Below are 25,204 nucleotides of genomic sequence, written 5' to 3'. Positions count from 1 at the left end.
AAATAAACACAGGGCGCAGACTATTTATAAAACAGAGACACAATTTGCCTTGGCAGGAACTGTGACTTACTATAGTACTGAACAACTCTTGGTGCTCTGTAGATGCTACATCATAAATTTAAATAGGTTGTCCCTATTACAAAGGTGGTTAGAAAAAAAAATGGACAGAAAACTAAGTCAGTCTTCATTCCAAGATTGACCACTTGGGTTCTGTTTCATTTCTTGATTTCTCAGATGGGGTATGACTTCAGGAACAAAGCTGTTTTCTTTTACAATTAGCAAAGCGGCAATCCCTGTCTAACATTTTCACAAGTGGATGTTGTGAATAGAGTACTGTAGTGAAACCTTGCCTTGTAATATTGAGCAAATCACCTTAGTAGGCCTCAGTTCCTCAACAAGAAAAACAAGAGCACAAGACAAGGTCTCTAAATGTCCACTCAGCCCTAAAGCTATCTGGCTTCTCAATTCTAAAACTTTCAAATAAGAAAAAATGAAAATAAAAAATAGCCAAACTGAGCAATCCAGTCACCCAGCATGATGAGTAACCATGAGGTGGACAACTGCATGGGTGGATGGACATCACCCATGGTAGAGTATATTATTATTCCCAATTATTCAACCTCCTCTCTGGAAGAGGATTATACATCTCCATCTACTGCCATGTGACATCTTGCGGAAATAGTATTTGCCAGTTTCACAGACAATGGCTTTGTCTATGTGACTTATTTTGACCAATGGGTCACAGAAGAAGTAATGCATGCACCATCAGAAGTTAAGAACTTTTGAATGCTTCTGAGCCCTCTTGCTCTTTTCCCTATGTCATGAAGATAGGGGGAGCTGGGATCCCTGGGTGGCGCAGCGGTTTGGCGCCTGCCTTTGGCCCAGGGCGCGATCCTGGAGACCCGGGATCGAATCCCACGTCGGGCTCCTGGTGCATGAAGCCTGCTTCTCCCTCTGCCTGTGTCTCTGCCTCTCTCTCTCTCTGTGACTATCATAAATAAATAAAAAAATAAAAAAATAAAAAAAAAAAAAAAAGATAGGGGGAGCTACTGAAGGCATCACAGATCTCAAAATGAAGACAATGCAGGGAGCAGAATCAACCAAGGAAGAGCTGCAAATGACATATCTAAATGAGTAAGCAACACAAGCCACCAGAACATTGGGGTTGCTTCATTTATCTCAGTCCTACCTAGATAAAGCTGACTGATTCACCACTCACCACTGGGCATATATCTTAAATACTCAAAGAATGATAAGATAGATTGGCTATTGTGTACTCTCAGAATGGAAGCTCCTGGCCACAGCAGCCTTATAATTCATATAGCACCAAGGACACCAGAAATATAAAACAATTCATATATGTAAAACCAGCTGCCTCCCACGGCAATTTGGGGATGGCATGACACTGCCATCATAGCTATGCCCTCACTTCAATATACCTAACTAGAGTCCAATGTGATGAAGAGGGACCCTGGTCTTAACCATCTAGAGGCCCCAGGCCACTGCCTATTGCTAAATTCCTTTAGATCTACAGGAAACCTTGATCTATTCCTGGAGCCAAGTCATGTAACCTTTGAAATTTCATGATAGTTCTCCATTCAGAGAGGTCTGTACTTAGATTTTTTTGTGGTTGTTCATCTAATGAGAACATAGTATTTAAAAATTTCTCAAAAAACAAATGGATTCTCTAGCTCAGTACAGGAAACACTGAATTCAATGATCTGTAAGGTCCCTTCCAATTCTGAAATAGGTCCATCTTAAAGCATTATCTAATGCAGACATAATTTTCCTCGCCATTTCACAAGGTGGATATCATCTCTATTAGTGGCACACATCAACTTGATGTAGCAAATTAGGGCAGAAAAACAGGTGAATTTTCCAAATGAACTGACAGGATAATTTAGGTAAAGTGAACATGGTAATAAGGCAAACCTGTCCCCATTTATCAGACTTCGTTCAGAAAGTGTGTGTTACTTTAAGAGGGGGAAAAAAATCAGAACCAATTAGATTTACAATCTGTGAACACAGTCAAAACAGAGAGCTCAAATCTTTTTCTTCATTCCTATATAGCCTGGGGGCAATAGCCAAAAGAAATTACTATTAAGTGTGAGTAATGCAAAATAGATTGTGTGCGAATTTCAATCTGAAATGTGTGAATTTAATATACAACTGCAAATTAAGAAGTGCCTTTTGATTTACAAAGTAGGTTTGGTTCCTATGTGGAAAAAAATTCTATCCTACAGACTACTCCAAGATGGACTAACAGACTGCATGTGATCCTGGAAGAACAAGGGGGAATATTGTAGCACTGGGACAATACTGTGGCTGCAGTGCTGTACCATCATCCACGGCACACACAAATCAGACCACTGAGAGGAACACTGTCATTGTGTCTCCACAGCCAGCTGTGGCCAGAGCAGCCACCATCCCAGTACAGAACATAGGCAAAGCAGTTTATCAATACAATAACCTGGAATCACAATAAGGTGCCTTGAAGCTACACAGAAATAAAAGAAAATGATATTTGTGTTTATTTAGACCATGTCCATAGACTCGACACTCAATTGTGTTCTAGGCTTTCTGCTTCAGAGCTGATTTCAAATCCAAGCCTTGCCATCATCCTGCGGAAAACATTTTTCTTCATATCCATGTTCCTTAGAACGGTTTTGCTTACAGGGTCACAGTGAAGAAAGAAGACCCCCTTGTATGATTATAGATTCTCACTGCCCACTGGGATGTAAGAAGCTACAATATACAAAGTACAGGAAGCAATGACTACACTGCTCCCTACCTTCATAGAGCTCACCATGTAGTGAAGAACTAGCAGGATTAAAGAACTTGCTCTAATAAAACACAACCATCACTTTAATACAAAATACCAGAAAGGTGATGATGACTAGCTCTACCTGGATTAGGAGTCCTTCCCTCATCACCTGCCAAACTCCTCTTCCTGTTTCCGAACATGGCTGACATCACATCATGTCCTCTGTGAAGCCTTCTTTGTCCTTTTCCTCCTCTAAATCACTTCTTAGTCACATACTCACTGTTACCAATGCATAGTATTCTGTGATGGTTTGTTTTTGGGCTTTCTCTAGCAGAACAAGTTCCTTAAAGAAGGGTTTTTATCTAGAATCTGCTGGGCATTCAGTAAGTAGAATGACTTAATAAAGGTCTAAATAGACCTACATAATAATCTTTGCATAAAAATAAAAAAAAATCTTTGCATAAGATTCAAATTAGAAATAGATGAAAAAATAGGTCGTGGCTAGGTCCTCCAGACCCCTTCCTGCATAATCCCTCCTGCATGAACACAGAAAACTTCCTTACATGAAAAACCTTGGAAGGCTCCACTCTATGGAACCTGAGACCCTCTGACATCATCTAACACTTTTTCTTCCTTGTGAAAAGTGGGGCTAACACCCTACAACTCCAGTTTGATTCTTAAGCAAGGTACACAAGGATCTGTGTGATCTTCTACATGTGTATACATCTGCAATTAGAAAAACAGTGTGTAGCTTGTAAATTCCTGATATAAAGAGCCTCTTTGTTGAGAACTCATGCTTGCTTTTCTGTTTCTATCATAAGTAAGGAGAAATGTGATCATGTGCTGAGGCAAGAGAGTTCTAATTGGGTGCTACCACTAAACTCCAGTTTTTGGATGAGGAAAGGTATTAAAAGAAGTGAGAACAGAACCCCCTCTTCCTCTTGCCCCTACCACCTTTGCTAGAAAATGGCCAAACAGTTCCCACAAATGCCTGGCAAAATGTTTCTATGTACACATGTCTACAACCACTAGGTAGGCCACGCCAGTTCTGGGGTTCAGAACCTTTTGGACAATTAAGAGAATCTCATCTTTGGCAAAAGGGTAAAGCAGTGTGCACACTGCCTAGATAGAGCTCAGACTGCATGCCTCAGAGAATAAAAGGGTAGTGCAACACTTTGGTCTATTTCTGGTGTCCTCAGATTTCTACTATACTGCAATAAAAGTGGTGGAGTAAAGTCTAGCTCAGAAAAGAGAGTGGCCTTAATTTTGGCAGATCCCAAACAGCCATTTACCCCAAGTCAAAAATGGTTCAAGGCAAATCAATCTGACCTTATTATTCACTATGCCTGGCAAGGGTTAGGAATATTATTCATCATTGCATCCACTTATTTCAAAGGGACTAGACTGACAAAAAGCTAGATTAGGTATGCAGGGCTGCTTTACTTGCAGAGAAAAAAGAAGAAACACAAAATAAAAACAGCTAACCAGTGGTGTGCTAGTAAACTGGCTCTCGAATGGAGTGTGCAGAGGAAGCCTCGACTTGTAGTAGTGTTTACTGATTTCCATGGTATAAATACACCCACTGAGGTCAATTCCAAGCTATTGATGATTAGAAGACTTGCAGAATTCCTTAATATTCAGCAACTGGCTCTGGGAAAGCCTGTCATGTGCCAGCTTAGCACACATTTACTGAGAGTTTATTGCAGTGTCAGAAGCTGATAAGCACTTTAAATGTAGTATCTCATTTCATCTCCCCAGCAGTCCTATCTTATTCTTATCTCCATTTTCAGGTGGGATAACGGAGGCACAGAGAGAATAAGTAAACTGCCCATGGTGACAAAATTTGGAAGTGGCAGGGCTGGGGCTAGAATCCAGGTTTCTGACGCCAGAGCTGACGTTCTCACAATACCATAAGGCCTCTCACGATCCAATCAACTGGCCCCTTGTGTAAATGGCTAACAGATCTCTAGCCAGACAGCAAAAGTGAGGTTTTGACCAGAGTATACACAGTGCAAATACGACCAAACATCTGTGGTACATGGCACGCTTTATATAGTCACAGAATACAGCAGGATTCCTTCCCTTTGAAAACTCCATATCCTCCTTCCTCGAGTCTCCCTTCTAGTCTGACTCCCATACCTTAACACTTTCCAGTTAGTAACTAAGAATCTCTGCTCTACTCTTTATTTCTCCCTTCGACAGTTCCATTCACATTTAACTGAAGAGTCCTCCTACTCCTTCCTCCTTCACAAGCGAGGAGAGGCCAGCCAGGAGCAGCACCACCTTCATCAGCCGACAGCCGATAGAGAAGGACCACAACTGGCACTTCTGTAGGGGAAGTTCTGAACATAAGCCACAGAAGCTGCTGTGGACGTTGGCACAGGGACCCCTGACAAATGAAAAGGAAGAAATGGACAGTGACATTCATATCTCATCTCCAAGTCAGGAATTACTTTAAGACTGAGAAAAGGAAAACTCACAACAGAATTACACCTGTCCCAAGGCATTCAAGGACGATCATGTCCAGATGGAGCAGAATTGAGAAAACCATTGGTGGGACCCCCTGAGAACTGGAATTCCTGGGCACATGCGGATCAGGGAGGCAGGCAAAAGGAAGACCTAGTTCCTAACCTTGAGTAGATGTTTCCACCGCTCCATGGTTTTCTTGCCAAAAACAGTGAGTCTCTGACTAAAAATTCTAATATCTGCAACTTACACTTGAAATAAATTTCCAATTTCTTTAAAAATCTTCCACATGAAGCAGTTCACAGGTTTTAGCCAAAGGTAAATGAAAACTTCTGCATAATTAGTCAGCAAGATTTTTTTTTAAAAGGATTTTATTTATTTATTTGAGAGAGAGGGAGAGAGAGAGAGCACAAGCAAGGTCAGGGGCAGAGGGAGAGGCAGACTGAGCAGGGAGTCGGACAGGGGACTCCATTCTAGGACCCGAGATTATGACCTGAAGGCAGACAACTGACTGAGCTACCCAAGTGCCCCAGTGAGCATGATTCTTTACATCATTTTTTAATGGAGCTCGTGACTTACAATTGCAGCCACTGACTTATTTCTTTCACTTGGATCTATGTACTTTTATGAAGTAACTTTTCAACTACAACTGTAATTAAACAAAGCACTGACATACACTGAATCACTGTACCCCATGAGGCCATAGTTCAAAAAAAAGAAGAAAGCATATTTAATCTCATGGCTCTCGGTACAAATATTCTTCATAATTTTGAGTGCATTTTGTACCAATAAAATTATTTGCCCGTGTTTTCATGTTTACAGTCTAAATTTTCTAATTTTATGAATATGGTTATAAATTACATACAAATACTACTGCAAATTACAAATATTCTGCAAACTAACAACATAGAGCGGAAAGTTCACAAATATCTTATTGATGGAGAGGCATCATCACAGAAGTCTGCAGAACACTGTTCCAGACTACCAGTGACAGTGACCAGGATAATCAAGCCCTAGAAGTTGAATGAGGAGGTCCAGTTATGACGGACTTACAGGCCCAGGGCTTTTGGGAGACAGCAGAGCAGGCACTTACTTGTTTTCTATAAATACTGCTTTTTAAAATTTACCTTAAAAATCTTATAAGCATATTTCCTTTGTAAAGGAAAATAATTTAATTTCCACAATTTACCTTGTGGAAAAACACAAGGTAAAAAGGAAAGTATCCCCTCATGCAAGAGGTTTTTCATTTTGATTTGAATTTAAAAAAATAGGTGTTAATTCTTAAAAGACATTCATTAATCATAAAAATTTTCCTAAAATATTGAGTTCATTTACATACAAACTAGGAAAAATATGTAACAAATTGGTATGCTTTGAAAAGTACAGAAAATATGTTTTCCTTGCTTTCATCCCACATTAAAGAATTTGGAGAAAAAAAAATGAGTCTCCACCAAGAACTGGAACTAAAGAAGTTATTTTTTTTGATTAGCAAATATGTATTGCACACAATTCTCTAATGAGAACCCAAGAAATTGGTGCCTTTCTTTTCATGTATTTCTAGCTCCATTCCTTTGTTGCTATGTTTCAGCAAATCTCTCCCAGAGTCACTCTGGTGTATGACATACTGTCCAATTAGCTGGCACCATATTTTCCTTTTACCTTCACTGAAATGACCTTACTCTTTCTAGGAGGATTTCATACAATCACCCCATTGAATTAAAACTGCATGAAAAGCTGTACTCACAGACCAACTCCTAGGCAACACAAACCTGTTGAACTAAATCTGAGGTGAGAAATATTCCTGAAGAGAGAGGAGAACAATTATAGTCATTTCCCAATTAATTATTAATTTAATCCAGAATACAATGTCTTGCTAGAATGTGTAACTACAGGTAAAAAAAAAAATCTGTAAGAATTTAAGCAGTTTATGAATGTATACATGTATATTTGAATGTATATACATATTCATCACATGTGATGGATCCCCAAAACAGTTAATTTCATTTGATATGTCTGATCAACCCACATTTGTCACCTATGAACTTAGGGAGGCAGTACAGAAAACGTCAATGCACTGTGTTTTCAAGAGAGCACACTGTTATTTATTACAAGCTTTTTGCAGAGACCTGTTTTGAAGAGAAACAAATGAAGCGAGGGCTTTCAGTAAAGGCAGAATAACTTATTACACTAAATTCAGAACTATCTTAGAATTTAAAATATGGGCTCTGCATTGTTAACCCAACTAAAATATTTCATCCACATTTACCTTTAGAGGAAAAAAGTTTTTGACTGGAGAAAAGGCTTTTTTTAAAAAGGCTGATGGAATTCATGACAAGGGTTTCTAAAGCTGCTTGGAAACCAAATTGTTCTTAAAAAAATATCTCTGATGAGTTAAGTGCAAATGAATCAAACATATGGATTAAATTTCCCTTAAAATACACAAGGGTTTAAAAATTAGAGCAAATATGCTTGGTAAAGTACATTTGAAAAATGTTACAAAACATATTTGAAAATGTTTGAAAAATAGCTTGAGGTATTTTAACAAATTGCAAATGAAGCTTGATTCATCCATCTCTAATTACATAATAATTACTAACACTATAGTTTAGGATTTATGTTCTGTAATACAGTAGTCATACACCATGATTAGCTATTTGTCTAAAAAAGTCATTCAAGATGTGCTAATTGAAAGCATTTTGAACATTCAGAACCAAACTCAGCTCTGGGATAGCTCTGGGGTAGTGCTACAGACACCAAACCCAGAGCCAAGTACACAGAGGCAGTTCTCCTGGTAACTGACAGTGATCATACATACAGCTAATGACTCTGGAACTGTCATCTAGTGGGCAGAGCACTGTCGGGGATCTTATTAATAAAAATAACTGATAGAGCTTTATATTGTTTTAAGTTAGTGGTCTAAATATAATTCATGGAAATTTTCAGAATGACTGATTCATGTAATAAAGAGTTTCCTGAAAAACAAGTAGGTGTATATTTATACTCTGATATAGCTCTGACAGTGACATTCCCCAATTCATTTCAATCCCACAACACAAAAGCCTAAAAGTCTCCTGGTTAAAAAAAAAAAAAAAAAAAAAGGCATTTCAGGTGAGGTGCCTAGGTGGCTCAGTCACTTGAGCAGTTGGTTCTTGGTTTTAGCTCGTGTCATGATCTCAGGGTTACTGGATGGTGCCCACATCAGGCTCCACACTCAGCAGGGAGTCTGCTTGGGGGTTCTCTCTCTCTTCCTCTGCTCCTCCCTTGTTCTGTGCTCACTCTCTCTCTCTAAAGTAAACAAATCTTAAAAAAAATTACAGGAAAGAGAAGGTAAGAGTAATTAATTACATCAGAAAAATGAGTGGACATAACATTTATTTCAAGAATTGAGTACTTTTGCATTTACACTGTTAAAAGTAATCCTGGAATATGGCAAAGGAATAGGCTCTAGAACTAAACTGACCTAATTCTATTCCTTCTTCCACTTCTCAGGGGCCTGACTACTAGAATAAGTCATTCGATAAACTTCAGTTTCCTCTTCTCCAAAAAGAAAATAATGGTATAGCTTACAGCCAATGTACAGATTTAATAAAATAAAAGTAAAGTATCTAGCACATAGCAAATATTATAAATGTTAGTTCCAATCTATAATGTCAATTTATCTTATACTTCTTAATAACTACCACTAACTTGGGTGAATAGTCTGTATTGGCATCGTGCTTCAGATGCTTAAAGGTTCTTAAGAAATGTTTCTACTGCCTGGCTTACTTTCTCTAAAGCTTATCTGCAGCATCCATCAAGATCCAAAACAGATACAAGTCCTATTTCCCACTTCAAAATGTGGTCCTGAGTACAGATTGTAAAATTTCTCTGGGTTTGGGTCTTTCACTGTAAGATAAAGAGGACTGGACCAAGTCATTTGGCTCCCAATTTCATTTGCTTTGGGTTGCTGTTAAGCACCTCTCAAAACTTACATGAAAGGTCCAGAGAAGACCTTAGAAAAAAATAAGAGAAGAGTTGGCCATAAAACTTTTCTGATCATAAAGAGGATAGGAAGCAGTCACTGAACACACTGCTCCTCTCCCTTGATTCCTTTCCCACCTGCCCTCGTGTAATAGGACAAACGGTGGTGAGCAAGGAGCTGGACACATCTTGGGGGAGTGTCTGTGTCTATCTCAGCTGCATAGATGCAGGCAGCTGGATCTGCCTGAGGTCAAGTCCAGCCAGGGAGGAAGGAAAGCATGCTGACCCTAGCCTCCAGAATCCAAGCCTGAACTGAGAGCCCACACAGCCCTTTCTGGCTATCCATTAGCAAGGCAGCAGCTGATGCTGGCCATACTTTCCCCCACAGTTTCCAACTACATTCCTGACTTCTCTGGGCAAACACCTCAACATTCAAGTATGCTCCTCCATATAAGCAGTCACCATGTCACATCACTAGGCAGCACTGGAGACATGCACTGGAGAAAGTGGCAAGGACTGAAGGGAGTGGGAAGACTCTAGCCACAAATGTTTCCTATTTTTTGTCCCATTTATCGAACTTTTTTCCTTAATAGGTTTTAATAGATCAAATCTTTTTAAAAATAGATCAAATCCTTAATAACAGTCATGGCAGAAGGGTGGGGCCATGAAATTAAACTGATGCTAGGTGCTTTCCAGCTATAAATATTCTACAACTACACAACATAATCATGCATAAACATCTACTTTACACTTGGGTCTACCAGGAACACTTCTGGCAACCAAAGATAAAGCTAAAAAGACCACAGCCTAGAGAAATGACACAAAGCACTAAAGCTCAAAGACTACCAATTCCCTACTACTTACTCCTCATCCCCAAAGAGGAGTTAGGCTGTCCTCCTAACTTATCCATAATCCTAACAAGTCTTTAATGACTGTTTCACTGGATTCACTACAAACTGGAGGGAGGAACTAGAAGAGGAATAAAAGTTGTCAGCCTGAAAACAGAAGAGTAAAAATGCTTTAAATAAGAGGAAACAAACAAAACTCAAAGACCATTTAGTGACAGGCAGAAAAGCCCTGCTACCCCATCTGCTAGCTGCTTAGGGGAACATAACTTAAGGATTAACTCTGAATCACTAAGAAAAGGGTAAGTTCAAGTTCTCCATTTTACAAAGTCAGAGAACAAGTATGATACATTTCAACAAAGTTTCAATAAAAGCCAATTAAAAATAGATTAGAATATGAAAAAAGATGCTCAACCTGTCATTACAGACCCGGAAATTAAAACAGAAATGTTATACCAGTACACACTTATTAGAGTAGCAAAATCAGTAGCAAAATGACTGACACCACCAAATACTGGAGAGCACATGGGGTAACCTGAACCCTCATTCAATTGTTGGTGGGAATGCTAGATGGTAGAGCTCCTATGGAATATGGTTTGGTGGTGTCTTACAAAAGTCCAACATACTCTTAACATATAGTCCAGAAAGCACACTCCTAGGTATTTACTCAAATGAGTTGAAAACTTATGTCCACACAAAAAACTGCCCATGAATGTTCACAGCAGTTTATAGCAATTTCTAAAACTTTTAAGCAACCAAGATGTCCCTCAAACAGATGTGAACATCCATGTAACAGACAAAAAGAAATGAACCATTAAGCCTCAAAAAGACATGGAGGAACCTGAAGTGCAAATTGTTAAGTAACTGTAGGATTCTCACTATATAACATTCTGGAAATGGCAAACTACAGAGGCAGTGCAAAAAAAAAAAAAAAAATCACTGCCCGGGGACTATTCTGTATGATCTTGTAATGGTAGATATAGGACATTATACTTTTATCAAAGCCCACTGAACTGTACAACACAGAGTGAACCTTAAGGTAAACTATGTACTTTAGTAATAATGTATCATAGTGATTCAAGCATAACAAGAGTATATATACCAAGGTGAGATGTCAAGATATCAGAAAGGGGCTTGGAGCATTGTGAGGGGAGCAGAGGAGGGAGGAAGAATTCACCTCACTGTTGAGATTCTCCGCAAATCTACACTGCTCAAAAAATACAGTACAAATTTTAAAAAATAGTTTTGGGAGATTTATAAAATAAGATACAGTCATCTGGAAAATTCACCATATGGAACATCCATTTTGCAATGATGTTACACAAATAAGGCCAAGTATATTTATTAAACCAGTTAGAATTAACTAAAAAGCCACTCTTACCTTATCTGCATCAACACTGAAATTATCAGTATAATGTATGGCAAACAAAAGAAGTCAGTTTTACAATATGTGGTTTTTAAGAACATAAACTCCGGGAAAAGTCACTCCTTACCGGTGAGGGGTTTGTTACTTTCACTGGTGGCAGTAAATGGACCAGTGATTGTAGATCAAATAGGAACCACAAAGAAAGCAACACTCTAGGAATTTATTACCAAATCAGAACCTATACACAGACAACTAAGCTCATGGGACTAGCAAAGTAGCAGCTCAAAATGTAAGGAAAAGCACTGTTTAAGGGATAACAATTTAGAAACATCTTTTTCTTTAATTAGGTTTGAAACACTGAGAGACAAACACTGAAACAAGAATCTTAACCAGACACAAACCATCTTAACATGTAATGATCTACTGGAAACTCTCCACATTACGATAACTGAAGGCAACTCCCTGCTACTGTACCAACACATGAACAGACCTGTGTCTGTTCATACACAAAATGTATCTATTTTGTGTTTTCATAAAATACGTGGGTTCTTAGAGAATGGACACAAGAATAACTGGGTTCCAAGATTTTTACATTAAGTTTGCATTTATCAAACTATGAGAAGTGAAGGGAATGTGTGTCTTGTTTGAAATAACTCCTTGAAACAAAACACATCTGAATAAAGAAGCACACCAAAAAGGGAAAGAGTCCTCCAGACATTTCACAGAGGCTTAATTTGGAATAGATGGCTTTGCAAAGGCAAATTATTTTAAATAAAAATTTCAAGATTAAAAAAAATGTAGTGGGAGGAGGGCAAGAGGGGAGAGAAGGAAGTGCTTAAACAAACAAATCTGCATAGATGATGAAGAAAATATAAATATGGTTTCAGTTCATTCCTTCCTAAAACTATGCCTGGTTAACTGAGGTAGACTCTGAAAAAAACAAGTGCAAAGATTCAGGTTTTCCAAAGGGCAATATATAGTCATTTCAGAGGTGGTAAAACAAAAAGTGTGTTTTATGAACACAAAATTAAATAGGAGCCCTTTTATGGGAAGAAAACACCTTCATACTAATTCCCTATTTGTTATGCCAAACTTCCAAATGTATAAAACCTACATATTGCCAGTGACAAAGCAATATCCACGTTATTTATAGACATATATGAAATAAGGTTGATCAAGAAATGAGAATGGTAAAATAAAAATAAATGTCATTCATTACCTTAATAATTATCCTTTCTTTTTCTTTCTTTTTTTTTTTTTTTTAAATTAACAAACAAGTCACTTGGAAATTTAGAAATACCATCCAGTTAAAGAGTTGTCTGGAGCCAGAAAACATTATAAACATTTCAAGAACTACTGTTAATTTGTGAATTATTAAAAATGTATTATCTTAGAGATTTTATTTATAAAGTACTTATACAGTTTCTACATCAAGAAACAATACTAAAAGCAAATTTCCTTTAAAAATTAAATAAATAAGTATGGAAAGTCCAATTTAAAAGTAAAATAAGTAAATATAGTAATTATAACAGAGTTTTTACCCTTTTCTGCAAAAATAATTAGTGGAGATGAGAATATAACATTTGAGGTTCAAATATTTTTATTTCCTAACAAGCCCTCCAAATGTAGTTCTACTCTTTCTATTGTGACAAACTTTTAGATCCACATAAATATTATGTGCATCACAGATTAAGTGATATGTAAAAAATACCATACAATCAAACAATTAAGGAACAAAAGACACAGAAAAATGTCAGAAGAAAAATTACTATTGTTTCCTTCAAGTTAATGTGGCCCTTCTTGGAAAAGGCCAGCAGATATCTTTAATATTTTATGCCTATCACACAGGATACAGGTTAAGGTGATTTATTAACTAAGATAAAAGAAAGAGTGGGGATCTACTGATATACAAAAAGGACTCAATAATCAAGATAATACTGAAGGAGCCAAAGCCCACACAACATGAAATACCTGCCTAAGTCCTTCACTTTAACTCCAGTTAGGGTGGAGTAGAGGGAAACATAACTATGCCATTTTACAATTCTCATCATAGATTCAACACTATATAAGAAACTTCCAATGCAGGAGCTCACACAAACTCAAGCTGTGCAAAACCTAAAGAATATCAGTAACTTTGTGTTCAGTAGAGTCAGGCTACATAGAGCCAAGAGAATGAGTGACAATTATATTGTACACTGGAGCTGTATGCACATATTTTTTTTTCTCTTGAAATACCTGTATGTTTGTTCATAGTAGATACTGCTTGCTCACTTTTTGAGTAATTAGTGGTTTCAGCCTATACTTTTCAGTCAAATATCACATCATAAAACCTGCAATCTCAAGAGCTCAACTAAAGCCCCTAATTATGCAGCTAGACCACAACACGTTTCCTCTTCCAAGCAGTCTTGCTTTTTCTGGAGACAGAGGCCCAAGCCCAAACTGTGTTTTGATCATTCTAGAATCTCTACACTGCCACTTACTAGAAGATAAAAGCCTGTGCATCGTTATTTTCCTGTGTGGATTTCTAGAAGGCTTCAGCCTGTATTTAAAAGTCATTTGTCTGGTAATTTCATCAACACTAAGTTCCTTTAAAAAATAAAATGATTATGAGAGCAAAACATTTACCATAAGCATGTAACATGCATACATGTTTATCATAATTATACATGTGCCACAATTACAAGTGTACATGTTTATAATATACATGAACTTTGGGAAATGGCTCATGAAAATAGATCTATGATACATTGCTCAAACAAACTTCTTGTTTTAAAGCAGATTTAAAGGAGAAAAAGAAACAAACCTGTATATATTATCTTTCCAAAGCATATATAGTTTACTGTGCCTCTCCTTTTAAGATTTGAACTCATTTAATTAGTTGGAGCCAGAAGCAACACAGTGTAATTATAGAAAGTGCCCAGTCAGAACTGCACAGCCTGGTCCAACTTTGTAAGCCACAAAGCTTCCACCCAAGGGTCTTACACACTTGCATTGGTAAGCAACCAATGCAAGTCCGCTGAACAAAGGAACTATCTGATCAGATATCTGCAAGACGGAATAGTACAAAACCCAGTCCTAAGATAATTGTGTTGCAGAGCCCAAGATATCAGGTTTTCAGATGACATAAAGGAACCAAATCATTCTAATTTGATAATGCAACATAGAAAAAAGAAAGCAAAACACCAAAATTTTCTCATTCTGAGTAAGGCAACATACCATCTTGTGATAAAGACAGCATACATACTGTGTACAGTAATGGCTGGACAGAACACCTGAACCATCTCCTCAGGATCCTTGAAGGGGGTTAAGAAATACAAAGCATTCCCCATCCATTGACAGAACAAAATGAGAAAGAGGGAAATAAAAAAGTACACCTAATTCACCATCATAGCAAAGATAAGCTTCTAGGAAGCCTGGGTGTCCAAATACTACTTAACTGTTAATTTTTTAAAATCATAATTAACATATCATTATCCATGAAGAATTTTAAAAAGATGAAAATACATGCCAAGACAAATAACACAAGACCTAGAAAAACAGTCTAACAAGTTTTAGCAATCAAAACAGTTATGTTTTAATGGCTGCCCCTAGGACTTCAGGAAAAAAAAAAAAAAATGTTACTGGATAGCAACAGTTTGCAAGGTCATCTTAGTATGATCATTTATTTCTTTATTTTAAAGTTCATAAATAAAACTTATTTCAATTTTTTAAAATAAATTAATTCAATTAAAATAAAATCATAATGTCTTATAATTTTAACTCATAAACTAGACCTCAGAGGAAAGGGGGTAATTTATAGCATTGCATAAAATACTGGAGTTTTGAATCAGACTTAAGTTATCTGAAAATTATGTAATTCTTAACAGGGAAAAAAATTCTCTTAAACCAAGATACTATGAGTTTTTTTGTTAAGTGTCTAAAAAGTTCTATTATTTTTAGTTTTAAACCAGTGGGTGCTCTCCAAAATGGAGAATTCAAAACAACATCAAGTATAAACTTTAAAAAGCATCACCATTAAAGCACAGGTTGCCCAACCTAAATGGGATAAATGTAACTTCAAAAAAAATAAACAACAGGATATTCTACTTGTGATTAGATACACACCATCTACTTTTTTTGGCCTCTTTTTATCATCTAACTCCTGCTGAACTGAATGTGCACGTCAGATTTCTATTCTAATCTTACTATATGTAGCGTCTAAGTTCTCAACCTAGACAAGAAATTTTAAAATTTCAAATGAATGTCACTCATTAAGTACAATGCTATTTTGTTAAACTAGCTGTCTGGAAAACTATATAAAGATTTTGTTTTGTTTGTTTTGCATTAGCCACAGAGAGTGGACTTCTTTAGAATACTAAAGTATTTATTTAGAATATGAAAGTCAAGTTCAGCAAAAATCAATGTTAGAGCTGAGGAAAATAAAGGACTTATCTGAATGTATTGAAAGAAAAGTGAAAATAAATCCAGAATTCTAGAATGGAGAAGTGCGTCTTATGCAATCCCACCCTTCCCACTTAAGTACCAGCAAAAAATACTAAAGACCAGAGAAACAATCTGACAAAACACTTCAAAGACCACAAGGCATGAGGTTATTGTAAAACTGCATAAATGATTAGATAGCTAATAGAAGAAATGGTAGGGGAGGAGAGGGTTAAAAATTCAACTATATGATAGACTGTGACAGTAAGAGTGGAATTCTAAAGGTTTAACTAACGAATTCCTTATTTAATTCAAAACTATCATTTTTAACAATAATGAATTTGACGCAAACTCAGTTTTGATGTTAAAAGTCGACATATATAGGTCCCTCATGCTCAGAGCCAAGAATAGAAAAAAACAAAAACCAACAAGTACAAGTGCGAAAGAGAGGTCCTTCAAAACCCTTTGTAAACAAGCTTCTCCAAGAGCATACTGATCACTCTTCAGCCTCCCTGACATGCTTTGGATGTGCAATATTAACGCATGGAGTACCAGCACAAAGCCAGGTGATGGAGACTATCAGGCTCCCTATGTAAGCTTTTCTTCTTTCCCAGCTATATTTATATTCTTTGTGGTTTTAGGTTTTTTCCTTTAAGGGAAAAGTCTCTCCAATGAAAAGTTCTAAACTTGTTTTTTAAAAAAAAATTGCAGGGAATTTCTTCACATTTTATAAATAAAAATACCAGAAATGAAAGAGCTGACAGAAATTCAAGCAGATCCAAATTCGACCATCCATTTTTCATACTTCTCCAAGTCTGCAGCAGAGACAGACTTAGCAATTTTCTTAAGAGCCAATTCAAAGTCTCCTTTGGTAACAGGCATCTGAAGTTCCTCTTTAGAAAGTGCACGGATCTCTTCTGGACCTAAGCCATTGATTCGCCGTCTCATTGCCATTAAAGAGGCATCCCTAAAAACATACAAAATCAGTGAATACATACTGATCAAAATGTTTTAAACACTGTTAACTGTTACAAAGTTAAAGGAAAACATTCAAAAGATCATTTTATGTTTTTCTGATGCTGCTCACAACTTCCCATTTTAGAGATATTCTGAGGGTTCAGAAAAGGTTAAAACAGGATGCAAATGACTTAAACAAAAAATATACTATTAATGAATCCTAAAAGTCTAGTTTGGGCTCAGATATTACAGAATTTTCTTTTCCCCACTTGCTCTTCAGAGACAGCCAAAAAAGTTGGAAACAGAAGTAGAGTTTTGAAATACTAAACTGCACACTTAAAAATGAACACACAAGCTAATGTTAAGATAATTCAAATCTTATACCAGTTTGTATACAACCTAATTAGAGGAGGAAAAGCCAAGAAATTCTTTCTCTGGAACATGAATTTATCTACATATAGTGGAATTCCACGTGGGGCATTGGTGGGCAACTAAAGGGATAAAACCTGGCTTCTCCAGATCCTATTTTCAGTTCCATTCTGATAAGCTGTAAATAATTATGACGGTTTGGAAGAAGTGGACAATTAATGCTTGTAAGAAAGCTATTAGGAAGCCAACCTAAACCAAACTTCAAATTTTTATATATTTTACTACAGTGATACCAGAAACTAGTAGGAGCTTATATGCCACTAAACTTACATGCACATAGGAAAAATACTAGTACAAAAAGTGAGAAACAGATATTAAAGTTTTAAAAAAACTGCTGCTGATGTCAATTTAAGGATAGTTAAGATGCTCAGAACTAAAAGAAAATCCTCTTCGATGAGTGAATTGTCTACAAAATATGATATCACTAAATTGAAAGGGAAATATTTGATGTATTTTATAAAATATATATTTCCCAGCTTAAACTGGTCAACTTGCTTGCTTATCTGCATGTAGTAAAATAATGTCAACCAAAACTAAATTTTATGTTGGTTGACTCAACTAGGATCCAATTTAGAGCTAAAACGACCTTAGCTTGTCAAAAGTCATATCAAGTTAAGTACAATGCCTTAAAAATGAAAAGATAGAAAAAGTGACCATATTGTTATACAATTATTCATCTAACAGTGATGAACGATGTAGAAAAGAAACAGGACAAATGAGAAATCATTTCAAGGAAATCAGTTGCTACTTTACTTTCATGTAAGAGCTAATAACAATATTAACTTCAAGACCAAACCTCCTGCCAAATCTATACCTAATATCTAAGTCACAGATTAAAAAAAATATATACACACGCACACACACACACATACCTGCAAACATTAGTTATATCAGCACCAGAATAGCCCTCTATCTTCTCTGCTATATCTTCCAGTTGAATGTCAGGATCCAGTTCAACTTCACGAAGATTAATCTTCAGCAGCTCAGTTCTTCCTTTTGCTGTTAGAAGATTTTTTTTGTTACTGTAGGATGTTTTACTTTACAAATCATTTGATGAGAAATTATATATTAAGATTCAGGAAAAGAAAGAGTAGTAAATAACTTGAGTCCACCTACTATTACCAACTTACTGCATGACTTAGAATTACTGAATTTCCTATGTGCCTTGGTAGCAATAATAATTGAAACAAAACTCAAAGTTTTACTTATAAATTGTGAAGATACTTGCTGTGAAAACAAAGGATCTGAGATCCTTTATGAATAATAAAATTAATATTCAAGTACAAGATATATTTTTAGTAGAAAATAACATTTAGTCTAGTTTTATAAAGCTAGATTGCATCACTTGTGAATCACTTTGCTCATCTTTACTGTGATATAGAAAAAGATTTCCTAGGCTATAAGAAATCAGCAATTGACACGAAACACTTACTAATGTGTTTTTAACTTGGGGAACCAGCTCTCATACATTTGCTCTTTCAGTATGACTGAAATGTGTATTGTACTGTGTAAGTTCAAATGAGTTACAGAATTACTTAAAATAACCAATCATGCTTGCTGTTTTACTATCAGTTTTAATGGCAAATTTGCTATTTAATACAGCAAACAGACTGCATCTGGCTTTCTACTATTTCCTGATATATAAAATGAAATATAATTTTCCCCAACTTTTATTTTGAAAAATTTTAAATCTACAGGTTACAAAAAAAAAAAAATCATTGAACACCCATTAACCTTTCATCTAGATTCATCAACTGTCAATATTTTGCCACTATGTATCCATACAATTATCACACTTATCACTGTGGTACATTACTACACACTGGTACATTAGAATCATCTAATACACAATCCAGATTAAAATGTCCTCATTTTCCCCAGGCCTTTCTTTATAACTTTCTTAAAAACCATCACGTGTTACATTTAGTTATCATATCTCTTTAGTCTTCTTTAATCTAAAATAGTTCCCCAATGTTTGTTTTTGTTTTTCATGACATTGACAATTCCCCAAATGATCATACAGAGTCAAAGCATTCCAGTGAAGATCTCAACAGGTCTGTGGATCTGAATAGGCAGATACTAAAATGTTTATGGAAATGGAAAGAATCAAGAACAACCAAGACACACTGGAAAAACAACAATAAGGCAGGAGGAACTGCTCTATCAGAATTGAAGACTTATTACAAAGCAACAGGATTCAAATCAGTGCAATACTCTTGCAGAGATAAACAGATCAATGATACAGAATAGGAAGCCTAGAAGCAGAGTAAAGCATATGCTATAGACACCTGATTTATGACAATACTGGTTTAAGTAGTAGGAGAAAGGATGCCAGAACAGCTACTATCTACAGAGTAAAAAAATATCCTACCTCATACCTTACATAAAAATCGGTGCCAGATAGATTACTACTCTAAACATAAGATGTAAAATTACAAAAAAAAAAAAAATGTAAAATTACAAGTCATTTTAGAAGATAAAGCAGGAAATATCTTAATGACTTCAAAGAGAATTTTTTAAAAAGATTTATTTATTTATGATAGACATAGAGAGAGTGAGAGAGAGAGAGAGAGAGAGAGAGGCAGAGACACAGGCAGAGGGAGAAGCAGGCTCCATACCGGGAGCCTGACGTGGGACTCGATCTCGGGACTCCAGGATCGCGCCCTGGGCCAAATGCAGGCGCTAAACCGCTGAGCCACCCAGGGATCCCCTATTCTTGATATATAATTTATACACACACATACACACACACACATATATATACATACATATATTCAAAAAGTTGTCCACAAAGGAAAAGACTAAAAAAACTGACTACATTAAAATTAGTCCGTTCAAGTGGTAAAGCTTCCATCTTTACCACTAGTTCACCAAAAGACTCTGTAAATAGAGTGAAAGCACAGAAGCTACAGGGTTTGGGAAAATATTTACAACATATGTAAGTAACAAATTACTTATATCCAGAATATTTAAAGAACTACAAATATAAAGAAAAGTCAACCACCTAACATAAACATGGGCAAAATATTTGAACAGATATAAACAAAATTCCAATGGCTAATAAAGGAAAAGATACTCAAACTATTTAAAGAACAAAATAAAAATTAAACCATAATGAGAGAGCACTGAACACCAAGAGATATAAATTTAAAAGTCTAAAGTTTTAGAAAAATGTGAAGCAACGAGAACTCCAAAGTGTAAAAACTCCAAGTGTAAAAACCACTTTGGAACAACCACTTGGGAAGATAGATTGGATTTATCTATTATTGTTCTAGCTATCCAACATGACCAGCAATTCACTGCAAAGATGGAATGCTCCATCTCAACCTAAAGAAACGTTGGCATTTTCACCATTATACAAGTATAAAAATATTCATAATAATACTATCATAACTGCCTAAAATTGGAAACAATGAAAATGTCCATCAAATAATATGATGGATAACTGTGGTATAATTATATAATGGATAATTATATAATGGATATATAAATGCTGAATAGTGTCTCCCTCACCCCCGGAGTTTTACACTGAAGTCTTAACATCCAATACTTCAGAATGTGACTATATTTGAAAATAGGGCCTTTAAAGGGGTAATTAAAGTAAAATGAGGCCAAATGGGTAGGCCCTAATCCAGTCTCACTGGTGTCTTTAAAAGAAGAGATTACGAGAGAGAGAGACACACACACACACACACACACGAAGGAAGACCACATAAAGACACTGGGGGAAAAATGGCTATCTATAAGCCAAGGAAAGAGGCCCCAGAATGAAACAGTACTTTGCTTGATCTTGGACTTCTAGGCTAAGAAAATAAATTTCTGTTGTATAAGCGACGCAGTCCATGGTACCTTGTAATGGCAGCCCTAGCGGACAAAAGTGAACAGCATCTAGATATAATATGGATGAATCTTAAAAATGTACTTGAACAAAAGAAGCAAAATAAACAAACACAATTAGTGGGATTCAATTTCAGTTTTAAAAAAGATAAAACTTTGTTCGAGGATACATTATTAGGTGAGAAAATTATATGATAAAAACAAATTATTTCCAACAGTGATTACCACCAGGGAGCGGGAAGGGAGCTGTGCTAGGGAAAGAATATACTAGTAGAAGAACATACATACTGGGAACTTCTGAGGTCTGATAATGCTCCATTTCTTGTCCTAGAAAGTAGTTACATGGTTGTTTGCCAATTACTGGGTAGACTGAACTAAATTTTATTTTGTTTTTTTTTTTAAGATTTTATTTATTTTATTTTATTTATTAATGAGAGAGAGAAAGAGAAAGAGAGAGGCAGAGACACAGGCAGAGGAAGAAGCAGGCTCCATGCAGGGAGCCTGATGTGGGATTCGATCCCGGGACTCCAGGATCACGCCCTGGGCCGAAGGCAGGCGCCAAACCGCTGAGCCACCCAGGGATCCCCCTGAACTAAATTTTAATACACGGTTCCATAATGAGTTACATTTCTCATTCACACATACAAAGTGAAGCAAAGCAAATCAATGCAAAGGACAGCCACAGTGGAAGAGAAGCATGCAGGCTTTATCTGGGATTGCCAGGAAAAAAGGAAGAGCATGAATAGGAAATCTTTACCTCCAGAATTCCTTAATCTTGGGAACTCCTTATCCTTAATCATCCCCAGCCAATAGGCCTACCTTATAGTTCACTATGGTAGAGAGCCAAAGAAGTCCTACACTCAGGTGGCCAGCAAGAAGGGAAAAAAAGAGGGAAGGGCAGGGAGCTCCTTCCTAGGTCTGCTGCCTCAGGAAGTGGTTGTGCTCCTGATGCCTCAGTAAGAACTCTGAATTCAATCTACTGTGATTTCATAGTGCTCCATGCATATCAGGTGAATGTTAGTGAACAAAATTATCACTTTGCTCTCTTAGTGATATGCTAGAATATCACTATATTTGTAAATCAAAATGTTTTACTGCAGCCTGCCCTAAGAACTCAAAACACCAAGTTCAATATAATGCATTATCCCACAGAAACCAGGTTCTAGACAGTCATCTTACATGAACTCTAGAACATGCTCAAAGTGAGGGCCTGGTGGTACTGAAGCCTAGTAGAAGCATCCTTTTCTCTGGTAACTATAATTTGGGGAAAATAACTTTAATTGTTTTATCAGTGATTTGTTAGAAGATTCCAAGTAGAATTTATCAGCTCTATAAATCTAAATAATATTGTAGAGGATTTAACTAGAAATAATTAAGTTAATAATAAAGAACTGCCAATGCCACATAACCAAGTCAGTATACATTCTAAATTTAAATAAACATTGTTAAAAGAATCATACACTTCTTGTACTAACTACTGTTCTTGTACTAACAATTCTTCTTGAGCATGCTTGACAGGCCAGCATAGCAGATAGCAAGTATGTGCTCTGGGGCCAGACTATCTGGGCTCACAGCCCTGCTCCATCTCACTGGATAGGATACTTAACCCCTTGGTACCTCAGTTTCCTCACATGTCAAAAAAAGATAAGAACAGAATCTGCTGCATAAGGCTTGTGAGGGTTAAATAAGTTAATACATGTAAAGCCTGGCCCACAGCACTCAAAAAATGTTCATTGTCCCCCACCACCACCACCTCCTCCACCATCATTGGTCAATCAACAAACAACATTAGAGGGAGACACAGAAAACCCAGATCCTTTCTATTAAGGACCATCTGAGACACAGACAATCCAGAGAAGGTAGATAGGCCAGGCCAAAGAAGCCTCCACAGAATTAGCATGCTTTAATGTCGACTTTGAAAAATCAATAAAGTCTTTTTAAAGTTTTATTTATTTAAGTAATCTCTATACTCAATGTGGGGCTCAAACAACCTCAAGATCGAGAGTCACATATCCTCTTTTGACAAAGCCAGCCAGGCACCCTAATGGATTTCTTGTTCTTTTTTTTTTTTTTTTTTAAGTAAGCTCCATGCCCAACATGGGACTTGAACTCACGACTTCAAGATAAAGAGTCGCTTGCTCTATGGACTGAGCCAGACAGGGGCCCCAATAAAATTTAAATAGAGGCAAAGAGAGACAATAACCTAGGAAATGGGAGTACCATAAATAATGACACAGAAGTAAGAAGAAGCAAGCATATACCAGAGTTCAGGGGAGGGTGAGGAAGGGAAGTAGAAAAGTACAAAAGAGGGATGCCTGGGTGGCTCAGCAGTTGAGTGTCTGCCTTTGGCTCAGGGCATGATCTCAGGGTCCTAGGATCAAGTCCTGCATTGGGCTCCCTGGGAGGAGTCTGCTTCTCCCTCTGCCTATGTCTCTGCCTCTCTGTCTCTCATGAATAAATAAAATCTTAAAAAAAAAAAAAAGTACAAAAGAGGACTGAGAAATGCAAATGGACGCAAGTAAAACAGATAAGAACCTGCAGTTTAAAAAAAAAAAAAAACTTGATGTGATAGGAAATTAGACTCAGAGTCTAAGAGACTCTAGAATACTTTAGTGATTTAGGGAGGTTATTCTAAAAGCAAAATATAATTAAATGAAAGGGACTGAAAAAAAAGTTCATAAAGCCGACCAGGGGGGTTGCTGCCGTAATTCAGATGCATAAAAAAGAAGAGATTTAGCATAAGGCCAAGCTCCGGCTGTGCCTGTCATTGTGCTTTTAGTTAACTATGGCAGATTGCATTTACCAGGATGACTGCAACACATGCTTCTACAATGTGGTCTTGCTGCTGTGCCACCCAGAGGTAGCCTAACTTGAAAATGGGTAGGGTTGTAAATACTTCAACCCAGGGTACAGCAGAAGTGACACTATACAACCTCTAAGACTAGGTTAAAAAAGCAATACCACTACCACCTTTTCCAGTGGAACATCTGGAGGCCTGAGCTACCATCTATGGAATCTGACTATCTTGAATCCCGCTATACCCAGCCCAGGCCACATGGAATGGCCACAAGGTAAGAAGGAAGTGTTCCAGAAAGACAAGCTCCAGCTGAGGCCTCAGAGGTGGCTTTTGTTTCATGTATTCTCATTTTTATGTTCTTTCCTTCTCCAACTAAAAATTTATTTTCATGGGTTGCTTTTGTTCATAAAATGCCCTTCAACTTTTTTTTTTTTTTTTTTTACTTTCATATAATCTTTTCTTTCCATTAATTTTACCCTAGATTTCTAAATCGTTCTTTCAGGTCTCTCAGCTTTCCAAATGTTATTGTTTTGTCTATTTCAGATCCTTCTATCAGATGCTCCAGCCACAGAGCTGTCTATTCATTTTCAAGCAACCACACCTTTGTTTCTGTTTTCCTCTATGAAAATAAATGAAAATGCAACTTCTTCCATGAAGTCTCCCCAAAGCCTTTGGTCAGAATTCATTACTCCTCATTCTCCACTCCAAAGTACCATGGAGCAGAGGAGAGGTGAGGGGGTGATGCAGGAAAATAGGTGATTGGGATTAAGGAGTGTACTAGTTGTGATGAGCACTGGGTGTCATATCTAAGTGTTGAATCACTATATTATACACCTGAAACTAATATTACAATGTACTGGAATTTACATTATACCGAAACAAACTAGTTTGTGAAGAATTTAAATAAAAAACTTTAAAAGTTCCAGTGACCTGTGCAACAATATCAAAGTCCAATATACACGCAGAATAAATAAAAGTAAAACTCTACAGAATAAATCATAGTAAAATTGCTGAAAACAAAAAGATAAACAGAGTACCTTAACAACCACAGACAGGGGCACCTACATGGCTCAGTCAGTTAAGCATCCAACTCTTGATTTTGGCTTAGGTCATGATCTCAAGGTCGTGAGATTGAGCCCCACTCTGGGCTCCACACTGGGTGTGGAGCCTGCTTAAGATTCTCTCTCTCCTTCTCCCTCTGCTCCTCACTACCTCCCTCGAAAAAAAAATTAAGGACAACCACTAAAGAAAATTCCAACCTGTTTCTATAGCTAAACATATACTACCATATGACATATGACATAAAGCATAGCTTTATTTACAACAGTCCCAAAACAGAAACCACTTGAATATCCATCAATAAG

At 36.8% G+C, this 25,204-nt stretch overlaps 1 protein-coding gene and 1 long non-coding RNA gene across 10 annotated transcripts in view; one reads left to right on the top strand and one right to left on the bottom strand.

Annotated features, from left to right (window-relative positions):
* KATNAL1 (katanin catalytic subunit A1 like 1) overlaps positions 1–25,204 on the bottom strand; it is a 114,407-nt gene that overhangs the window by 21,204 nt on the left and 67,999 nt on the right. For 7 of the 9 annotated variants that reach the window (XM_077868220.1, XM_077868217.1, XM_077868221.1 and 4 more), the window contains 2 exons: positions 18,079–18,205; positions 8,586–16,787 (listed from right to left, as the gene is read on the bottom strand). In XM_077868220.1, the coding sequence (XP_077724346.1) occupies positions 16,589–16,787; positions 18,079–18,205 (326 nt within the window). In that variant the 3' untranslated portion in view covers positions 8,586–16,588. Of the gene's footprint in view, positions 1–7,307; positions 8,531–8,585; positions 16,788–18,078; positions 18,206–25,204 lie in introns of those variants that run through there. The other 2 variants (XM_077868219.1, XM_077868218.1) reach the window with 2 other exon arrangements.
* On the top strand, positions 4,882–7,038 carry LOC144295763 (uncharacterized). The gene is made up of 2 exons (XR_013362859.1): positions 4,882–5,441; positions 6,919–7,038. It is a non-coding gene; the product is annotated as an uncharacterized LOC144295763 (long non-coding RNA).

This window comes from Canis aureus, chromosome 24 (assembly GCF_053574225.1).
Source record: "Canis aureus isolate CA01 chromosome 24, VMU_Caureus_v.1.0, whole genome shotgun sequence".
Lineage (NCBI taxonomy): Eukaryota > Metazoa > Chordata > Mammalia > Carnivora > Canidae > Canis > Canis aureus.
This window is presented reverse-complemented; position numbering and strand designations above follow the sequence as displayed.